This window comes from Lepidochelys kempii, chromosome 1 (genome assembly GCF_965140285.1).
Source record: "Lepidochelys kempii isolate rLepKem1 chromosome 1, rLepKem1.hap1, whole genome shotgun sequence".
NCBI classification, from domain to species: Eukaryota; Metazoa; Chordata; order Testudines; family Cheloniidae; genus Lepidochelys; species Lepidochelys kempii.
Window position 1 is genome coordinate 166,835,099 of NC_136380.1, and position 21,510 is coordinate 166,856,608.

The 21,510-nt window shown below is 40.5% G+C and overlaps 1 protein-coding gene across 2 annotated transcripts in view; it reads left to right on the forward strand.

The window, feature by feature from the left end:
- SCAF4 (SR-related CTD associated factor 4) overlaps positions 1-21,510 on the forward strand; it is a 76,188-nt gene that overhangs the window by 45,219 nt on the left and 9,459 nt on the right. For both annotated transcript variants that reach the window (XM_073362386.2, XM_073362398.2), the window contains exons 12-19: positions 3,439-3,629; positions 6,417-6,517; positions 7,668-7,781; positions 8,479-8,635; positions 10,152-10,306; positions 11,895-12,066; positions 12,209-12,289; positions 13,185-13,373. In XM_073362386.2, the coding sequence (XP_073218487.1) occupies positions 3,439-3,629; positions 6,417-6,517; positions 7,668-7,781; positions 8,479-8,635; positions 10,152-10,306; positions 11,895-12,066; positions 12,209-12,289; positions 13,185-13,373 (1,160 nt within the window). The remainder of the gene's footprint in view (positions 1-3,438; positions 3,630-6,416; positions 6,518-7,667; positions 7,782-8,478; positions 8,636-10,151; positions 10,307-11,894; positions 12,067-12,208; positions 12,290-13,184; positions 13,374-21,510) is intronic.

Genomic DNA, 21,510 nt, shown 5'->3' on the forward strand with positions numbered 1-21,510 from the left:
AAAGCACTTTAAGCCCCAACCTCTTCGGTGTTTTTATCCTACACAGCCTAGGCAGGACTACTCTAGGAAGCGGGGCAGGAACAATAGACATAGGTCTCCCCAGTCCCCACCCAGCCAAGACCAGGGTTCGACAAGGCAGCCCTCCAGTTCCAAGCACGCCTTTTGAGGGTGCACCTGAGCGATGCACCAGACCACGTCCTGGATCCTTCTCCCTGTTTCTTGAACTGTCTATCCCACTTCTATTGTGCGTGGGCCCAGATAACTTCAGACTGCTGGGTGCAGTGCACAGTAGAATTGGGATATTCTCTCCAATTCTGTTCCTTCGCTCCCTTCATCCCCCTTCCCAATCCCTGTCCAAGGACCCCGCTCATGAGTAACTTCTTATACAGGAGGTGCAAATGCTCCTAAGTGCAGGAGCAGTAGAGGAGGTTCCTCAGGAGCTAAGGGGAAAGGGATTCTACTCCCAATATTTCCTAATCCCGAAAGCCAAAGGGGGGTCTCAGACCCATTCTCGAGCTGCAAAACCTCACAGATTCATGAAACTGAAGTTTCACATGGTATCTTTGCCATCATCATTCCCTCCCTGGATCCCAGGGGACTTGTATGCTTCCCTCGACTTGAAGGACACATACTTTCATATATCGATAGTCCTGTCCCACGGGAGGTTCCTCAGGTTCGTAGTGAACCGCACTCATCAGTTTACAGTCCTCCCCTTCGGCCTGTCAGCGGTCCCTCACGTGTTTACCAAGTGCATGGCAGTTGTCGCTGCTTTCCTGAGGAGACGGCAAGTGCAGGTGTTCCCATATCTCGACAACTGGCTTATCAGGGGCCACTCCAACGTGCAGGTAGAGGCGCATGTAAACCTAATACGGTCAACCTTTGACAGACTGGGTCTATTGCTGAACGTGCCAAAGTCAACCCTATTCCCTACTCAGAGGAGAGAGTTTGTAGGAGCAATCCTGGACTCCACTCACGCACAGGTATTCCTACCAGAGCCTCGCTTCCAAGCCATTTGCTCTATCATAGAGGACTTAAGGCTTTTTCCCACCGTGATGGCACAGAGCTACTTGAAGCTGCTAGGTCACATGGCCGCATGCAAGATTGTGGCTCAGGCCTTTCTAGGCTTGGCTGGCATTAATGTACCAACCAAAGAGAGACAATCTGGATAAGCTGGTTTCACTCCCTCTTCTGTTATAGAGTTCCTCCTATGCTGGCTCAATCCTCAAGCGGTATGCACAGGGGTGCCCTTCTCCAGGCCCCAGCCCTCAATGTCCCTAGTCACGGACACATCAGCGTTGGGGTGGGGAGCACATCTAGGGGCCCTCAGGACTCAAGCAGAGCTCTCACTTCACATCAATGTCAGGGAGCAGAGAATGGTTCGCCTAGCCTGCCAAACCTTCCAATGCCATCTGGAAGGCAGATGCCTATCAGTCATGATGGACAATACAACAGCAATATTTTACATAAGCAGACATTGTGGAGCATGCTCCTTTCCCCTATACCTGAAAGCCCTCAAGCTGTGGGACTTCTGCATAGCCCACTCAATAAACCTAGAGGCATCTTACCTTCCAGGATCCCAGAACAAGCTGTCGGACCATCACAGCAGGTCCTTCCACAACCACAAGTGGTCCATTCGCTTGGACGTTGCGAACAGCATCTTCCAATGGTGGGGGGTTCCCCAGATAGATCTGTTCACGGCAAGACTCAGCAGAAATTGTCAGCCGTTTTGCTCCTTCCTAAACCACAGCCGTGACTGGATCATGGACACATTTCTCCTTCCCTGGAAGGACCACCTGTTCTATTCGTTCCCACCCTTCCTGCTCATTCACAAGGTCCTGCTTAAGGTCAGAAGGGAAAGTGTGTCTGTCATACTGATAGGTCCAGCTTAGGCCTGTCAACACTGTTATATCACGCTCCTGAAACTGTCGGTAGACACGCCAATCGCCTTGCCTTTCGTGCTGAACCTAATCACCCAGGTCCACGGATACCTCCAGCATCCCAACCTCGTGTGTCTCCACCTCACGGCATGGAAGCTTCATGGCTAAACCCCATGGAGCTGGTATGCTCAGAGCCTGTTAGAGAGGTCCTCCTTGGCAGCAGGAAACCATCCACTAGAGCAGGCGTGGGCAACCTACGGCCTGGGGGCCACATCCGGCCTTTCAGACATTTTAATCCGGCCCTCGAGCTCCAGTTGCAGCTTTATCCGGCCTTTCTTCACAAGGTGGTATCAGTTTCATACAAGCCAGGACGTTTTACCCTAAGCCACATGCCAACAGCCTAGACGTCAGGTGGGCTTTGGCTTTGTACATCGAAAGGACTAAACCATTTAGTAAATCAAACCAACTCTTTATCGCAGTAGGGGACAGAATGAAAGGCCTCCCGGTGTCGTCCCAGAGAATTTCGTCATGGATCACGTCCTGCATTTGGGCATGCCATGACTTCACTAAGGTGCCAGCCCTGGCAGTGACAGCGCATTCCACAGGGGCTCAAGCATCCTCAGCTGCTTTCCGTATAGGAGATGTGCAGGGCCGCAACATGTCATCGATCCACACATTCACCTCGCATTATGCCATTACTCAGCAGGCCAGGGACGATGCAGCGTTCGGCAGAGCAGTGCTTCAGTCACCGATTCCGTGAGCCCCGACCCCTCCTCCTACCATCTGCTTGGGAGTCACCTACTTGGAATCAACATGAGCAAGCGCTCAAAGAAGAAAAGACAGTTACCTACCTTTCTTAACTGTTGTTCTTCGAGATGTGTTGCTCATGTCCATTCCAAGACCCACCTGCCTACCTCTATGTCAGAGCCAACTGGCAAGAAGGAACTGAAGTGGCAGCGGGTTGGCAGGGCGCTATATTCAGCACCATATAGTGCAACTCCAGGGGTCTCCTGGACTGACCTGATGGATACCACTAGGGGAAGAACCTTCCGACGACTGTGCACGTGGCGCCCATGCACCTACTTGGAATGGACCTGAGCAACACATCTCAAAGAACAACAGGTTATGAAAGGTAGGTAACCGTCTTTTTCACTGACATTTCTATTAATTTTTTAGTCATTAACTTGTAAGAAAAGTTTTCCTCACTAATAGCTGTAAGTACGTTCTGTGATATAATAGATACTGGATTTAGTGCCATAATACAAGAGAAAAATAAAAGTGATAGAGGATATCAGAAGTTGAAAGAATAATAAATTACAATAAATTTGTAGCATAGATAAAGTATGTTTAATCACTTAAGTTTACTGTTGGTACAAATACTTATTTGGGATACACTATGTATTGTTATGTATAAATGTCTAGTGTGTACGCACACTAATGCTTGATTTCAAAGTTTAAAAAAATGCAAGTGTTGAACTTTCACTCACGATGAGTCAAACAGATTTTTATACTGTGTGTTTTAGGCAAAGCATTGTATGTTAATATTTTTATTTAAAACTAGATCTCCAAAAAGGAGACGATCGAGGTCTGGATCTCGATCTCGAAGATCGCGTCATCGTCGCTCTCGTTCCCGATCTCGGGATAGGCGCCGACACTCTCCTAGATCTCGGTCGCAGGAGAGGCGTGAACGAGAAAAAGAGAGAGAACGCAGGTCAAAAGGCCTTCCTCAAATCAAATCAGAAACTGTTAGTGGTGAGTGCTCGCCTTTGCTCATTTTACTTTCAAAGGAAAGGAAGCTTTAGTGCAAAATTGTTCTTATTATAGCATCATTTCTCAGGTACTCAAGATTTTCTCTGTAAACAGGTGAATTTTGTGAAAAAGTGAGGAAATTTCTTTTAACAGTTTGAGTTTTGTGAGACTGAAGAAATGGCTACAATTCCAGATAAACGTTACACCTAAAACAGTTGAAATTTCAAGCATGGAACTTGGCTTCTAAAACCCTTAACTAGACACAATTCCTTTGATAGGTTTGAGAGATTTGTGGACAAATTATAAATGAGTGAAAAATCACTTTTGAGCATTTTCAGAGGGCCCAAGTATTTTGCAATGCATGTTGTGTGGTCAATATGACAGACTGGTGGGAGGGGGAGAGAGGGGATGAGGGACTGCTGCTTTAACTGTTGCTGCCTTAGTTTGAATGAAATAACTCTTACAGAAACATGCCAAAATCAAGATCGGATGTTTTTCTAAGAGATGCTCTAGGAATTATTTTAGGGAAGTTCTATGGCCTGTGTTATACAGGAGGTCAGACTAGATGATCATGATGGTTCTCGTCTGGCCTTGAAATCTTTGACTGATGTAAAGCCTCAGACAATGCACTTTCAGTAAGTGCTGGTGCCAGAGAGCTCTCAGTGCTTGAAAGTCATCCCATGCTGCTTGAGATTCTCATGTTGTCAGCACCACCAGGGCTGACTTCTTAGTGCTGATGGTGGTCCTAGATTTGACTTGGTTGCTATTCCCTTTTGATTGTGGAGATGTGTCACTGTGTCATGTGTCGGTGCAGTTAGGCCTGGGCTGTCAGATGACCTTGAGTTCCCTCTGATCTCTGCCATCGAATATAGGAGGAACTTGGAGGTGAGGGGAAAAAACAAAGACCTGGATCTGAGGGAGGGCGGGGGGAAAGGGGAATGTCCTCAAACTGCAGTTGCATCTCCTGAGGGCAATTTGTCAAATGAACACTGGATCTCCTAAAGATCAAGGGAACTCTCTTGTGCCAGGATTGTTGCCTCTTCCCCTACAAGGGCCATCTAAAAGGCCAGACAAAGGGACGAGTCTCCTCCATGTCAGTCTCAGTGCTAAGGATTGCCTGGGTTAAGCTTGGTGCCATCTGGGTTGGGCTTTGAGGTGTGCCTGAATGCACCCTGGGAAGAAATAATCTCAGACCATAATGGGATTTGTCTCTCCTCCTATTCCAAAGCTGTTAGAGTGAATTCATGCCATCTCCCTTTTGTGGGTCCTGTTATACTTTGATAGTGCAGGCTTATTGGGATACCTCTGTACGTTCGGATTTCTCCAGCTGTGTAAAGAGGAAAGCCAAGTCTGCACCCATTCTTGTTCTTTGGCTTCTCCCAAGAAATCTGCAGTTCTCACAATATGTCTGCCTCACCAAGTTGAGCAGCCTGGTTCCTCTTCTCTACTCTTCAGCACTGTAGATCTGTCTGAATCGGAAGGACTTTGGCATGGAGGATGTGGGAGCTGATACTGAACCTTGTGTTGTCTACAGTTCTAGATTTTAAAAAAAAAAATGGAGATTTTGTCTACGTTTATCCTGGGGATATGAAGTAGTTCCTGGAGTCAGTACACAAAATAAAAGATCTTGAATTTAGTGTCAGACCTGGAGAAGACCTATCCTCTTTGATATCTGTGGGTAAAGGCTGAAGCAGGGTTACTTTGCCTGTTAATGAGGGACTTCTTGACTAGCCAGACACATCTGGGCAGCGCACTTTCACATGTTTTTATTATTAGAGGTGAAAAGACCTACCAAGTGCCTCAGGTGCTTCTTTTCCAACCCCACTCCTGATTTCATTGTCATGTCTGTTGCTGCTGGGAGAGCCAAGGTGTCTAGGGTTAGCCATTCTACACCAGCTTGCAGGGGAGTGGAAAAAGATAGATGCCATGAGTCAAATTCTGCCATACTTACTTTTGGAGTGGTGGTTATGGAAGCCTGTATTTTGCACTACCTCTGTTCCATTTTTGGCCTAAAGAACAAAGTTAATTGTAATAAATTTAAACACACTTCTTGTCTACACATCCCCTGACACTATTCCTTCCTGACTTTAAAAAAAAAAAAAAGCAAAACCCTCTAATCAATAAGTGTTTCCATCTACTAACCAGAGAAGGGAACCACTTAAGAGGAGGGATCTGTCATCCATTCTAATTGATTTGTCCTTTCTGCTGGAAGGGAGGCCTCTTATCTCGTGCCTGCCAGGTATCACCTTGCTAGCAAGATCTTTCATATATGTATTGTCACCTATCTAGAATCTGTCACCCTGGCCTGCAATTGAAGTCTGAAGCATTGGGAGTCAGTATTTGCCTTGTTGGGGTTTATTCACCATGATTTGTTGGGATATCCACAGGTCTGCACTGACACAGCAGTAAAAACAATTTTTCCCCCCTTTCTATCACAAATTTTAAAATTCATGACTCTTTAAAATTCCAAATCAACTAAGTATTTATTTATAATTTGGAAATCTGTGCATGCATTCTAACAATGGTTGTGCTGTAGTCATGGCTAAACAGAACCCTGAATTCAGCTCCAGGCAGGTAAGAAAAAAGGAAATAACTTTCAGATGTTTTTGTTTTGAAAGATATTTACTTTGTAATATTATAAACATTTGAATTATAACAAACAAAAAAACCCAACAAAAAAGCTTCAATTTATCTTTAATGGCCATTTTAACACAGCCTTTATATTGCAAAAGTACAATTTAAAAGTGCTAATAGTCAAGTCCTAAGTGTCAGACTTTATTTTTCTTCTAGTATGTAGTACTACACTCTGGGTAGGACAACTAGACAAAAGAACAACTCAGCAGGATGTTGGAAGTCTTTTAGAGGAGTTTGGCCCGATTGAATCTATAAATGTGAGTATAAATAGAGACATACAAGCAAAGGTCATGATATGCCTTTGCTATAAAGAGGCCTTTTATTATATAAACAACTCATTCATTTAAAACTTTTTGTTTCAGTGTTCATTCTCAAGATCAACACTTACCTTTTTCTCTATATCATCATCATTTTTGAACTGTTGCCACTGTTAATTTGTGGAAAATATGAAGTGGTTGCTACAAGAGACTTGCTTTTAAAAGCATCGTTGTTCTTGGGGTTAACCCGGAAGAGTACTCCAATTTCATGAGCACCATGCTTTGTCTAAGGAGACCCAAGCGAAAGATGGTGGATGAGGAGCTTAGCTGCGGGATGCTTGCTGCACAGCTGTTGTCCTCCATTCTCCTGCCCTAAGTTTGATTGTGTGGAGACCCCTTGATTGCAGAAACTTTGTTTATGTAATATTCTGCTAGTACACTTTTCTTCCCACTTTGTTTAATCTTACAGCAGTATCTCTTAATTTTTTATTATTTTGATTTAGTTTATGGTCCTACTAGCAGTGAAACTTAAAAAATAAAAAACAAAAAATCCATAATTTGGCCTTAGCTTCTCTCTGCTACCTCTCACTTCTCAAAACAAATTAGAGGAAGCTTTGCAAAAATAGCTTTTAAAAAATGACTATTTTTAAAATGATTACAACCATTTGAAGAGAAAACTGAAAGCAGAGGTGTTGGTGGCAATTTGTAGTTTTTAGAAAAACAAAAACAAAGTGCTAATGTATTAGAGGAACTCGTCTCCTGCAACCATTAAAAATGCCATGATCTTGGAGCTAACTTATGTATATGCCATTCTCAGCCATATTCAGGATGGATTACTTTTCATCAGCATGTTCCCTCACGTGAAATATCTACATTGTGGCATAAGCACTTGTCCCCTTGCTTACCAGGCTACACTCTCTTTAAACAGGAATTTTAGATGGATAAATATTAATGTCTGTCTTGATACTAGTTTAAAAGGATATCTATTAATAAGTATTAGATCTGTTTATGCCCTCTAAATCATCCAAAGTACTCCCTGACATGCAAGACTGTTGTTCCAGCCTACTTCTGTTTAATTATACATAGGTTACCTTTTGTTTTACCAAGTGTAGCAGCTTAAATAATGTTGTTCCTATACATGTTGTAACAGATGATACCGCCTAGAGGATGTGCCTACATTGTAATGGTTCACAGACAGGATGCTTACCGCGCCCTACAAAAACTGAGCCGAGGCAACTTCAAAGTCAATCAGAAATCTATAAAGGTACTACTTGGAAAAATTTCATAATAGATTCAGTTTTAAAGCTTACAGTAATCTTTAAATTTAATATTTTATATATAGCACGGTGTTCAGTAACATAGGTGAACGCCCTACTTAGTTTGGTTATTGGTGAGCATTTGGTACATGGAAGTTGATGGAATTTGGATCCTTTCTCCTCTTCCAGGTCACTAACAAGGGTTTCTCTTAAGCTGACAAAGGGGTGCCTGTCTTAAATTCCCTTTGTCTTGTAATCTTTGTGGGGAAATCCTCAAAGAAAATAGAGTACTAAATAAAGTGAAGCTGATTCAGTAGTGGCATTCTTTCTTCTGAATCAGTATTAAATCAGTGACCCAATATCATTTTAGAGCGTTAGGTGCTGTCTTCTTGAATGAAACCGAATTGAAGTGCTGGCCATTTGGGATCATTTAGAATATATCAAAATCTTTTAGCATCTTTTACAAAATATACAGGAGAATTAGCCCAGACAATTTGGTTAAATTCCAGTATTTATAATGGCCTAAATTTCTCCTGCAACTCCAGTTGGACACAGAATCCTTCTGTTGCCTCTTGACCTACGTTGTGATGCTGAATGCTGTTTAATGTTAAGTGCATATTTTCTGAGTACTGAACAAAAAAGTTAAAATGCAGCTGGGCTCTGACTGTCGTGGTTTTTTTTTTTTTTTCCCCCCTTCTTCTTAAGATTGCGTGGGCTTTAAATAAAGGAATTAAACCAGACTATAAGCAGTATTGGGATGTAGAATTAGGTGTTACCTACGTACCATGGGACAAAGTGAAGCCTGAAGACCTTGAAAGTTTTTGTGAAGGAGGAATGCTGGACAATGAAACTCTTAGCCCAGGTAAAATACACAGATTTTTTTAAATCATCTTCAAATGAATTATTTTGGGTTGATTTAAGTAGAGCTGTGAATGGTTTGTTTCAATAGAAATCACTTTTGTTACTTACGAACATGTTAATATTGATTGTATAGAAGTATTTTATTTGTCTTGACCTGAACTATACCCATAGACTTTTGTATATGTGCACGTGTACTGAAAATGCAAGTTTTGTTAAGTTTATAATAGGAAAATAGTGATAGATATTGTGGTAAACCACTTAATAGGAATTACCAAGTCAAGGTTCAACACAAGTGCTGTGATAGCTTTTATTACTAACTTGTGGTTTAAGAAGTGCCATGTGACCAAAACTTACTTCAAAGTTGGAAGTTATTGTGTCTGTTTTTGTGAACTGGTGATAGGAACACTAGACTTTTGATGATTCTGACAGTTTAGCCATTGATGTGCGAGAGAAACTTCAGGGGCCAATCAGTGTTGTTTCAACATTCTTCATTGTTCTATTCAATTTTTAGCTAGCTCTGGGTCGTTTTTCTCCCAAATAAATGCTTTAATAAGCAAAAAAGCCAAGAATACATTAAAATGAGCGATAATATATGAAAGCTTATTCAGAGATAATCTGGGATAAACTTCACATCAGCTTTACTCAAATTTTTTTATTTCCAGTAACCTGAGTGATTTCAGGCATTTTGTATCATCTCAGCCACTATTTCAGTCTCATCTCAGTGCAGCATTTCTGTTAATAGTAAATCAACACTTGTGTTCCATCATCAAGAATGGCATTCTAAATCTCTTGTCTTTTCTCTTGCTGTTTTATTCTTTTTTGTATTTAATATCTGGACTGTTTCTGCATGTAGTTTTTTGCCTCCTTCCTCTTGCTTTTTCCTCTGCTTGTTTCTAAGAAAGCATTGATTGGCAATAGGGAACACCCCCACCACCCTCCCCCATATGTCCTCTTTCCATTATAAAATGAGTTTGGAGCTATAGCTAATGCTCCTCTAGTGGTGCTTGACTAGTGTTTTCTCTTTTTGTTTTGCTCAGGAGTGTGTTGTACCGCAAGGTAGTAATACAATATTAGCACTCCAAACGTAGTGATTATCAGAGGGAAAAGCTGCCTTCGCCTTGCCCTGGAAAAACTAATTACGCCTACTGACTACAGAGCTTGTTCCAAGCACAATCCTATTGTTTTTATTATTGTTGCCAAATGTGCTTCAGACCCCTTTGCAGAAATGCAACAGCAGTTCTGAATGCAAAGGTCTGAGTCACATCAGCTGTTAAATGTCTATTAGAAGAAATTTTTTTTATTTTACTTGCCACACTTTAGTGGCTGCTTGTTGTACAGTCTGTATTTACAGCGATTTTCAGTTTGTATTTTCAGAAACACCTTTACATAGAATTTGTTTATAGAGACAGCTGGCTGATTCTTTGCAACATAATCTTCACATTGGCTTTACTTAGCAATCGATAGTGACTAAATATTCATACTCTTTCAACTGAACTGTTTCCATTTATTTCCTGTAGAGTGGAAAGGAATTTCTAAGAAATCCGAAAATGAAGTAGCTCAAAATGGAGGTGCAGAAACTACACATAATGAACCAGTGTCACCTATCCCTAAAGCATTGCCTGTTCCAATTCCTGTTCCCATACCGGCACCTATAACAGTACCTCCTCCACAGGTAAGATTGGTTACTCTTTTCTTTCCATTTGCTGCTGGATAGCTGCAACCAGAAACATATTTAAATCACAGTTCAACACGTCAGTTCATGAATTAATCATAGAGATGGGAGGGTGAGGGAAACAGAAGTCAGAGTATCTCAGGTAGTGTTTAGCCTTTTTTATTCTGGTATGCCTGTCTGCTAACTGGTAACCCTGGCAATGTGTGGCACAAAATAATCTTCTTTTTCCACGTCCAGCTTCTACCTGGTACCAACTGCTTGAATCTTTTTTACCAAAAAAAGGCAGTGCAGCTTCAGCCTTGTCTCACCTCCCAGCTGAGCACACCTTAGCAAAAAGCAACTGGTCTGAGCCTAGCTGCTGAACTAAGTCTCAATGATCGTAACAAAAGAACTTTTAAAAACCACAGAAGATGAATATGAGGTGCAAATCCATAGGTCCTGTGACATTGGCTTAGCTAAGATGAGGAAACAAAATTGGAAAAATATTAATTCAAAATGCAGTATTGGGCAATGACCAGCAGTGGCAGACTTCCTGAATATGTTAGTGGATAATGTGCTTGAGTATATCTGGCAAATCTTTACTTGATTCTTTCCGCTACCTTGTTTTTATCCCCTTAAGCTTTGGTCCAATAAAAGTTACTGCATGAGTTTTCTTAACCAGATGGGTTGTAACCTTTCAATCTGTTAGTTTATCACAGGCTGCATTAGCTAGTTCCATATGCTGTTAGTTTATAACTTTCCTTGCTATTTACTTAAAAATAACAAATACAGCCCTTGTAGAATTTGAAAAAAGAAAAGTTTTCTGTACTTCACTGAGTTAGTCTTTGAGTACTTCACTAAAAGATTAGAAATATCCATTGTTACGGTGCAGTAATGCTGCTTCTTTGAGTAGTTTGTCCCTATGGGTGCTCTGCTTCAGGTGTGCATGCACTGCAAACACCTTCAATCCGAGATTTCCATTAGCTGTGTCAGTTCAGCCCGTGCATCCACCCTGCACAACCTCATACCCCACCCCAAGGCTATAGGGGGCTGCCTGGGTGAACCAACCTCACTTCCTTCTCAGCTGCCTCAGCAAACTCAGCCTAGGATCTGAGAGTTGAGCTGGGTCTTCCCTTCTTGTGCAGTTGCCCTGTTTTGTTCATTCTCTCTGAAGCACCTGGCATTGGCCACTGTTGGAAGACAGGGTACTGTCTTAGATGGACCATTGGTTTGACCCAGTATGGTTGTTCTTAGGTTCTAAGGAATACCGTTCAGTTAAATCAAGAGCTATCATGGGCCTCCAGTGCTATTAGGAGTAAAAAGTACCCTTTTTTGGCTGCTCAGATACGACAGAATACATGACCAAATCGTATCCTTATTCATAAGGTGACATTTTTATCTAGTCACTTTTCAGAGCAGAACTGCTATTTAATGTAGTGGTGCTTTGTGTGTTCTCCATTGTTTTGAGTAAAATCACAGCCGTCTGTGATCACTTTGTTTTGAAAGTAAATTTTGTTACTTTGTCTTGTCTAACAAAGTAAGCACAGCAGACTATTTCTCACCAAATGCATGTGGTTTTGAGGCTAACTCTTCCCTCCTTCCTCTGTAGGTTCCACCACATCCATCGGTTCCACCACATCCATCAGGTCCTCCTGTAGTTGGTGCACTTCAGCCACCTACTTTCACGGCTCCTTTAGGGATCCCTCCTCCTGGGTTTGGCCCTGGTGTACCACCACCTCCATTTTTGCGACCTGGATTCAATCCAATGCATTTGCCCCCAGGTATATTAAGTACTTCCAGAGAATATACTTTGATTTAAACATGTAACCATTTAAAAGTGTCTGCAATAAAACTGCAAAAATAAAATATGATCTAAGAGTACATAGTGTTAAAATTTGTCAATTTTTGTGTGTGTTCATATAGGTTTTCTTCCTCCTGGACCGCCCCCTCCTATAACCCCTCCAGTATCTGTTCCTCACACTCCAGGAATAAGCATCCCAAATTGTAAGTATGTGTGTATACATTGATTAAGGGGACTATAGCAGAGGTGGGCAAACTACGGCCCTTGAGCTCCCGGCCAGAGAAGCTAGCCCCCGGCCTCTCCCCCATTTTCCTCTCTCCCCTGCAGCCTCAGCTCCCCATGCTGCTGGCGCTCTGGGTGGCAGGGGTGCGAGCTCCTGCCAGACAGCGCAGTGGCATGGCTGGCTCTGGCTGGGCGGCGCAACTCAGGGACAGATTTACCAGTAACCACAGGGTGCCCTGGCACGGGGCCCCCCAACAACAGGGGGCCCCAGGGCCAGGCACTCAGGCAGCTCAGCACTGGTGCACCCCCCATGGGGTGCAGGTGCGGGGGGACCTGCACTGCGGGGGCAGGGGAGAGCAAGGAGGGAGGCTCACCTGCAGCCTCAGGGGAGCAGGCAGGAGGTGCGGGTGGCGGGAGCACAGCGAATGCGGGTGGAGGACTCAGGAGGAGCACGGGGTGGCTGCGCAGCCGGTCGGAGAGAAGAGGCGTTTTGAAGGGGAAAGCGTGCTTCTCTGCAGCTGTCCGTGCTCCTCCTGAGTCCTCCGCCTATGTTCGCAGGGCCACATTCCAAAAGGGGCTTGATAGGGGGTGAGGTCCTGGGGGGTTAGTGGCGGGGGATCCCGGGAGGGAGTGGTCAGGGGACAAGGAGCAGGGGGTTGGATGGGTTGGGGTTCTGAGGGGGGCAGATAGAGGACGGGGGCCAGGCTGTTGGGGCAGCACAGCCTTTCCTACCCGGCCCTCCATACAGTTTTGGAACCCCGATGTGGCCCTCAGGCCAAAAAGTTTGCCCACCCCTGGACTATAGAGAGAAGGAATTAGGTGTATGCAGGAAAAAGTACATCTAGCTTTTCATATATTAATGTAATTGTTCCTCAGCTACGGTGGCTGGCATAAATGAAGACACTACAAAAGACTTATCTATTGGAAATCCCATTCCAACTGTGGTTTCTGGATCAAGAGGGAATGCTGAAAGTAGTGATGGTCCCAAAATATTTGGGACTGTTCCACCACCTGTAGCACCTACTAACATACCTCCACCTGTCACCCAACCTATTCCACTTCTTGGTAAGTTCATTTTATATTGTTTGCATAGTTTTCAATTTATGCTCAGTTTGTGTACTTTTAAAAAAAACCCTGTTTCTTAAACTAGGATGTTTATGCTGCTTTCCTTGCCGTCTATTTAAAATTTACGGGAAACTAACACAGTTCAGAGCAAACTGTATACTGAAAATTCTGTCTTGTTTATGTATGGCTAACACTGGCCTTTTTATACATTTGGCTTGGTCTAGAACAAGCATTTAAACTTCAGTTTTTGTCTTCTGTTTCCTGATAAATGGAGACCATATATTGTTAACCTACTTCTAAATCTAGGATAAAGTTTGGGACTGACTGACTCAGTCTAATGTTTAGACTGTTCCAGCAATCATTCAAATAAGACTTAATTTAGCAGTTACCTTTATGACATCCTAGTGTTTGGTCATATGACATCTGTGCTCTAAGCTTGAATTTTGTGTGCATGGAGGAAATTGTACACATTCATTGAAAGAATGCTGTTTTCCTGAAAATAAATTTTAAAAAATCTGAACACTTGGTATATTATTTTTGTCTACAGAAATGCTAATTTTATATATATTGTCTTGATCCAGGTCTGCTGTATGCAAAGCTTTAGTAACTGCCTGTGGTACATGATCTCTTAAGTGTTAAATCTTATTAAATATTTACATTGTAGGAGAAGAGATTTGAAAACACATCAGATTTGTATATACCAAAGTTGGTTTACTTGATTTTTTTTTTTTTAAATTACATGTGAATACCTGCAGATTTTAAAGGGAATTTAGTTTTCTACAGGTATGTTAAGACTGTCTTTCATGTACCCCTTACTTGTTTCTACCAGTATGGGTCATTTTACCACGTAAACACTCAAAAGTCTGCTCTAATTTTCAGGTTGATTAAAATAAAATAAAATACTTATATTGCAGCAAACCATCTTTTAAATTTGGTTGTGGGAGTTTACAAAGAAGAGCTTGACATGAATGATATAAAAGGATAACATTATTTAATATAGTTTCCAGAAATTTGCTGAGTACGTTACAGAAGTAGAAGGGACATGGACCTTACTCTGAAAATATCTCATAGTGGACATGATGGCCAAAATATTTAAAAGCGATTTGTGATTTTTTGGATGCCCCCTCTTGGAAGCTCAAAAATTGAGATAACTTGAAGAGACTTGATTTTCAGAAAGTGCTGAGCATACACCCTCTGAAAATCAGGCTGCTTTAAGGTGCCTCAAAGTGGACATTCAAAATCAGTGTTCAATTGTGAAAATCTTGTCCAGTGTGACAAGTGGGGGATAACCAACTGTAGGGAAAGTGTGGCTTGAGAAAGGATGGTGGCTATAGTGATAACTTGGTTATTCAGTCAAGGCACGTGGACATCTTGCGGTCTCAAAAAAAAAATTTTTTTTTGTGCTTTTTTTAAATAACTGACTTAATATAAAAATGTGTGTGGGGTTTTTTGTTTTTTTTTTTAAATCTGTTTGGTAATGGTACCATAACTTATAACCTAGATCTTACTCAAAACTATTAAATTTATTAGAGTGTTGTATAGTTTGCTGTTTGACTTTGTACATAAGGGACTTTATTTAGTGAAGTGAAAACCAACTTCATGAAGGAAAATAAATTCAAGTGACATTGTCAGCTTTTAAAAAAAATCAAAACATTCCTGAATCTTTTTAATTGCTGTGTTTACATGTGAAAGAGCTTACAGAAATTGCATCCAGTGAAATGAGCAATAGCTCACAAAAGCTTATGCTCAAATAAATTTGTTAGCCTCTAAGGTGCCCCAAGTACTCCTTTTTCTTTTTGCGACTATAGACTAAGACTGCTGCTACTTTGAAACCTTAGAGAAATTGACGCTGAAAATGGTTTTCTCCATTTTTATCAGTTTAACCTCATACATTGACAGTACTTTGCATACAGGAAAGCCTGTGATGTTGACCTTTCAGTCAGATGAGTTTATTCCAACATTCTGGATATTTACTGAGCGGAGGGGGAGAAGCATTTTTTGAAAAGTGATCGTAAAAGCAGAAATTTTCAAGCAGGCTTGTTTCAGATGCTATACCTGTCCCTACTTTGCCACTATTAAAAATGACTATTTCAAGTTAATAGGTGTCCCTTTCACGTTGGAGATTATATATACCAAAGAATTATGCAAGAACATGCAGATGAGAGACAAAAAACATCATAGGACCAGTAGAAATAAATATATACCAAGAGATGCATGCGTTTTACAAATGAAAAGTCAGAAAATTAACATCCCTGTGGATTTTCAGTTAGTAAATACAACTGAAGTTCTCGCACCCTTAAAAAAGGAATATTCAAAGTGCATTACCCCTAGAGGGTTGAGTTCAGTACTGCTGTGTGAGAGAACCAGACCTGGTCTCTTGTTCACTAGATCAGCAAAAGACTGGGTGGGAGGCAGAAATTGTTCTCCTTCACTTAGGATAGTAAGGTAGAGTTCCTTGCATAACTCTTCTGAATTATTATCGAAATGGGAAGGATATTAGAAGATAATACAACAGGCTGTATATAGTCACCTTCAATTAGGTATCCATTGCCATGGAGAGAAGCAGGCCAGGGGCATCAACCACGTTTGACAATAGAACCTTTCATTCTTGAATATGGGGTGTAGCTATTTGGATAGACATTGACAAATTCCACACACAGCCCTGTCCAGCTTCTCGTGGGCCTTCAGAATTGAGAGAAGTGGGGGAGCAAATAGATGGAAAGATTTTCAGATCTTTCAAGAGCATCATGAAGGTCCATCTGAGGAACTAGGGGTGATCTGGGATGGGGGGGAAGAAGGGAGAAATGATCTTCAATGATGAGGACAACATAAAAGAACATATCTCAGCCAGCTGAATTTAAGGAAAGAGGATTGTTCTGACAAGATGGTCATAAAAGTCTAACCCTAATAATCTTGCCTGGGAATACTTTAAATGTAATCTGTATAAAGGCAGAGTCGTCTTCTAATATTTTTGTAACTTAAAATGAAGCTTATTTATTTGTTTGGTTTATAAAAAACATGTATTATTGTATATAGAGTTCTAAATGGATTAATTACTGTAAGTTTCCTTATGCTGTTTTACAGTGATGTCATAGCTATGTTTTGTTCTGTCATCCCAGTCACCTTGGATGTAAAATCTGCAGTGTAGTTCCCTTCTCAACAGACACAGTTTTGGTTCTGATTACCTTTATAGTCGCATTGTGTCTGAACTTTTTGTACAACATTAATTCCTGAAAGGACCCTTTTGTGCACTGAGAGTCTCTATAATGATTTGAACTACCTGAAGCTCTTTGGCTGTAACATTATACTTAACCAAATAATTCACCTTCAGATGCACAGATTATTTCATGTAGAAGATACAAAAAAGTAATCTTGGAAGAAAAATTGATACACAGCCCTAATTCTAGTAGCACTGTGTCATTGTACCGCTGTGTTCAAGTGCTGATAACTCAGCTTTAAAATGAAAAAATACATTTTTGGTGTGATATCTACATCTGAGAGCAGTTTTTAATAACTTTAACAACCAACCACATTTAATATAAATTCTCCAGTTTAAAACACCCATGACTCTTTAGCCAATACAGTTGCTAAAGTGGCTAAATATTTCCACCTTTTCAAAAGATCTTTTTTGGCATGGAATATCCGAAGCTCTGGTCACTTAATGTTGGGGAAATAAAGTTTTACAACCATGTCAGGGTAGCTTTAATTCAATGGATGCTCCTGATCACATCTACTTTCATGATAGTATTCTCAATCTGAGCAAGACTGTAGAAACACAGCTTCACTTTGATGTCTTTGGTCTCATCCAAATTGTTCATAACATAACTTGGGTTGTGGTGTCATAAATTCTCATATGCAAAGCAGATTTTTAGATCCTGCCAGAGATCATTGATCTGCCTCCTGAAAGAAATGGTGGCCTTGACTCACTAGGTGGTACTTTATTATTGAACAAATGCTCTAACTTTAGTAGGCATGTCACTATTGAAAATACCTTTGAGATGGATGTTAAAAGGCTCTGAGCTGGGTGTTTTTATGCTAATTAAGATATTGTGTCACACTTGGTACAGGTAGAAACGTTCTGGTGACCTATCAAAATTCCAACTCTGGCACTTGCATTCTAGCCTAAAATAAATTGCCTCCTGTTTCCATTGAGTTTGCTATAATCAACTTCCTGATAATATCAAATGTGTGGTGCATATCTCTTCTCTCACCTTCTGACAACCTTCAGTGAGGTGTCTGCCTATTAGTGTAATCTATGTTAATAGAGGAAAAATAAAGTAAAACACTCTGAGAAAAGATGACACTCTATTTTGAGCTAAATAGCAGCAGTGAATGTGTATTACAAAGTGGCAATGAGGAGAGGAAGTCTGTGGACTATTTTTAAAATTTACACTGTGCTGGTGACATAACTGTACTGCTAGGCTTTTTTTGTGAGAACTCATTGTTACAAAAATACAATAAACATTTTATTTTTCCCGTTAATGTAGTAGCAATACCAACTCTCAATACAAGTGACCAAATGAGAAGTATACTAGAATCATAGAATATTAGGGTTGGAAGAGACCTCAGGAGGTCATCTAGTCCAATTCCCTGCTCAAAGCAGGACCAACACCAACTAAATCATCCCAGCCAGGGCTTTGTCAAGCCTGACCTTAGAAACCTCTGAAGATGGAGATTCCACCACCTCCCTAGGTAACCCATTCCAGTAAAGGAGGGAGAGTTCTCAAACACCATTCCTGTAATTGAACTCTGCCTTAAATCAGTCACATGACATGCTTTGATTTTACTAACAAATGTTTTATAAAATCAATAACATAATTTATGTATTGGTAGCCAAAGCTTGATACAATAACCAAGATTTGAAAAAAAGATGCCTAAAATTAGGCTCTGAAATTTGTATTTGGGCACTTAAATAAGTCCCATGATTTTCAAAAGTGCTGAACATTCAGCGACTCCCATTGGCTTCTGGGGAAGCTGTTGAGTGCTTGGCACTATAGAAAATCAGGCCAGCTATTTTGGTGCCGAAATATGGATTTACAGCCTAAGTTTAGACGTACCTTCTTTTAATCTTGGCCTATGTTAATGGAGGCGATAGAAAACTGAGAAAAACAAAACTTCTTGATTTCAGACGTAGACTCAATCTTGAAAACACAAGAAACTATGTGAAGTGAAATTGTGCGTACAGTTATAACGAAGGAAATAGTGACTTTGGGAGGAAATGACTAAGTTACATCATTTAGAAATTTTTGCTATGCAGCATCATTTTCAAGGATTTCATGACAGTATTTAACTTTCCAATTTTATGGGGAGCAGTGTTAAGATCTTATCAGAGATTTGCAGTGCAAAATCTGATAGTTTTTGGAAATTAAACATTTTGAAATCTTAGCAGCAGCCTCCATCTTAAACATTTGACCTGCTGATGGCCTACCAACATCCCAGAATTTTGAATCTCAGTATTTGTATGTCATCCTAACAGATCTCCAGAAGAGGGTGTGTTTTGGAACAAAAATGGATAAAGTTACACTGGATTTTGGACTGAATATTGTCCAGAATTTGGTTTTTAAAACAAATTGTAATATTTTTCAGCTACTTCAGAGTTACAAATGCTAAACCTGCCAAAAAGAAACGTGGATTTATACAAACTGCTGGGAGGAGATGAACAGAAGTGGAATTACATTGACCTAGAAATCTAGCTTTATCATTCATTACAAGTATATTAAAAATTGCTATATTAACTGTTTTAATATATTATACCTGACAAACCATGGACTAAAGCTGCTTATACAAAACAAGGCAATTACAGCATTTTGAGGCATAGCTCATCTATGAATGAAGTCAAGTATCACAATAGCAGCTTTTGATACTACGTGTAACACTTCTTGACAGAGGCAACATCCATATTTCTTGTTGAAAATGGTTACAGAACATATTTCAAATACATTTTGTTGCTGAGCTCTTTGTGTTGTACACTTTTAAAAGCTCCTGTCACCTTAGTATATATTGCTGGTAAAAGCTGTGGAGGCGATTAATATTTTTTTTTGTCCATATGTGTTGCATGAATGACACCTGACTCCTCACATATTCCTCATATAATAACGGCAATTAATGTCTGTTATGAGTACAAGCCATGTTCTAGCTAAGAGGTGCAGGATGAAGCATGTAGTAAACCCATCTGGAGAGTTACAAATGATTATATGTAACTTAAATCAATTATTAACAAAAAATTTACAATAAATTTGTGAGGTTAAGAAGTGATTTTTCACTATTGTCCATAGTCATGGATGGGCAAGTAGATCTTATTCTAGGGCAAGTAAATTTTCATGACTACTCTACACAATTACTGGTGGACACTTTTTAGTGTGGGTGGGTTTTGTTTTTTGTTTTGTTTTGTTTTGTGTGTGTTTGTTTTTTTTTAACTCTCATGTTGCTTAGAAGGTCAAATGTCTAGTGGGAGCTTTGGTACTTCATTTCACATTTGATGATAAACAGTTTGACATAGAAATCCTGTTTCTACCCTAAAGGATTACAAAGTAAATTATACCAAAAGTTGCATGTACAATCAGGGTAGTGTTTTAGTTTTTATTTAGTAATTGTCAGTAAATTTAGATATGTAATTTATAGACTTTGGGCTTAGAGTAAAATTAGTCTAATGCTTGAGTCAATTCAGTAAAGAAATTCTATATCCTAACCTTGTATGGTGCAAGGCTAAAAAATCCGAGATGCTTCACTTACAGTGAAATCTATTCAACTACACTGGGATGATGAGCTGGTCCAATCTGGAAAGAAAGGAACGTGCTGACCATTTTATGTTCTTATGACGTGAGAAGTCTGGGGGTGGGATAGACACCACTGCATTTTCCGTGTGCAGAGGATGAGAAATAAATGAGCAACCAATACTTCACAATGGAATTAAAATTTTTCTTGTCATATTAATGTTTCTAAAGTTTGTTTCAGTGTACTCTCATCTATCCTATGCCAAATATAAACCCAAGGCATCTACCTGCCTTTTAAAATTCATTACGTCACCGATTTAGGTCGGGTTTTTATTTGTCACATTTATTCTCTATGCGGTAACTTTGCCTCACAATATAAACAACCAACCTTAGACTACACAGAGACACTGGTTTTATGGCTCATTACAATAATTTGTCGCATACACTACTGCCTGCTAACCCTTAATTGCGCACTTCATTTTAAGTGGTCCTGAAGAAGAGTTTAGTGAAACTCAAAAGCTTGTCCCTTCCACCAACAGACATTGGTCCAATAAAAGATATTACCTCACCTACTTTGACTCTCAGGCATTCTTTGACATTTAAGAAGAGTAAAATATATATTAGCATACATTGACTATGTGTTGAGCATTGTACGAATATGAGAACATGGAGTCTCGTGAGCTTACAGTTTGTTCATAGAAACAGTAAACCAGGTCATAATAGGCACAACTACAAGAATGATATGGTGAAGAAGTTATCAAAATACCCTTCTTTGGGAGACAAAAAAAACAAAACAAATCAAGCTAGCTTTTACTGGTGGATTCTTTAGCAAGTATGTCACATTTGAAACTGTAGTTAAAGTATCTGGTTGAAGAGGAAGGCAAGAAGATGGATGACCGTATCATGGACCAGTATAAGAGCCGGCCTCTTTATCATTCCCGCAAGTAGACTCTTGCTATCTAGAGCCTTTAATATCCATGCTATAAGCAAGGAAGATGCCATAGTGCTAGGTGTCAGAGATGGATGACCCTAGTCCTAAGGAATGTAATCTAAATTTAGTTACCACAGCTGGAAACAAGACTGTGGGTACTGTGAGATGAGATTGTTCTTGGGAGAGCATTACACACTACTGATTATTAAATATGTCATGTTTACCGGTGGAGTGGGGACAGGACTAAATATAGTCAGATTCACACTGAATTGAGTAGATACTGTAGCTGAAATGGAGTTGAGGGATGTGAAACGGGGAAGAGGTCACTTGATTTGTCTTTTCCCCCTCTGCTCGCAACCGTGGCTTTAAAACTCAGGCTGCCTGTAGTGGTATTCTAAAAATGTAATACCTGGCTTTTGGGTAAGGTTTCTGATTATTTCCCTGCCCTGGAAGAGAAGTCTCAAACCATCTATAGGTTGCGTTGTTAGCTTTA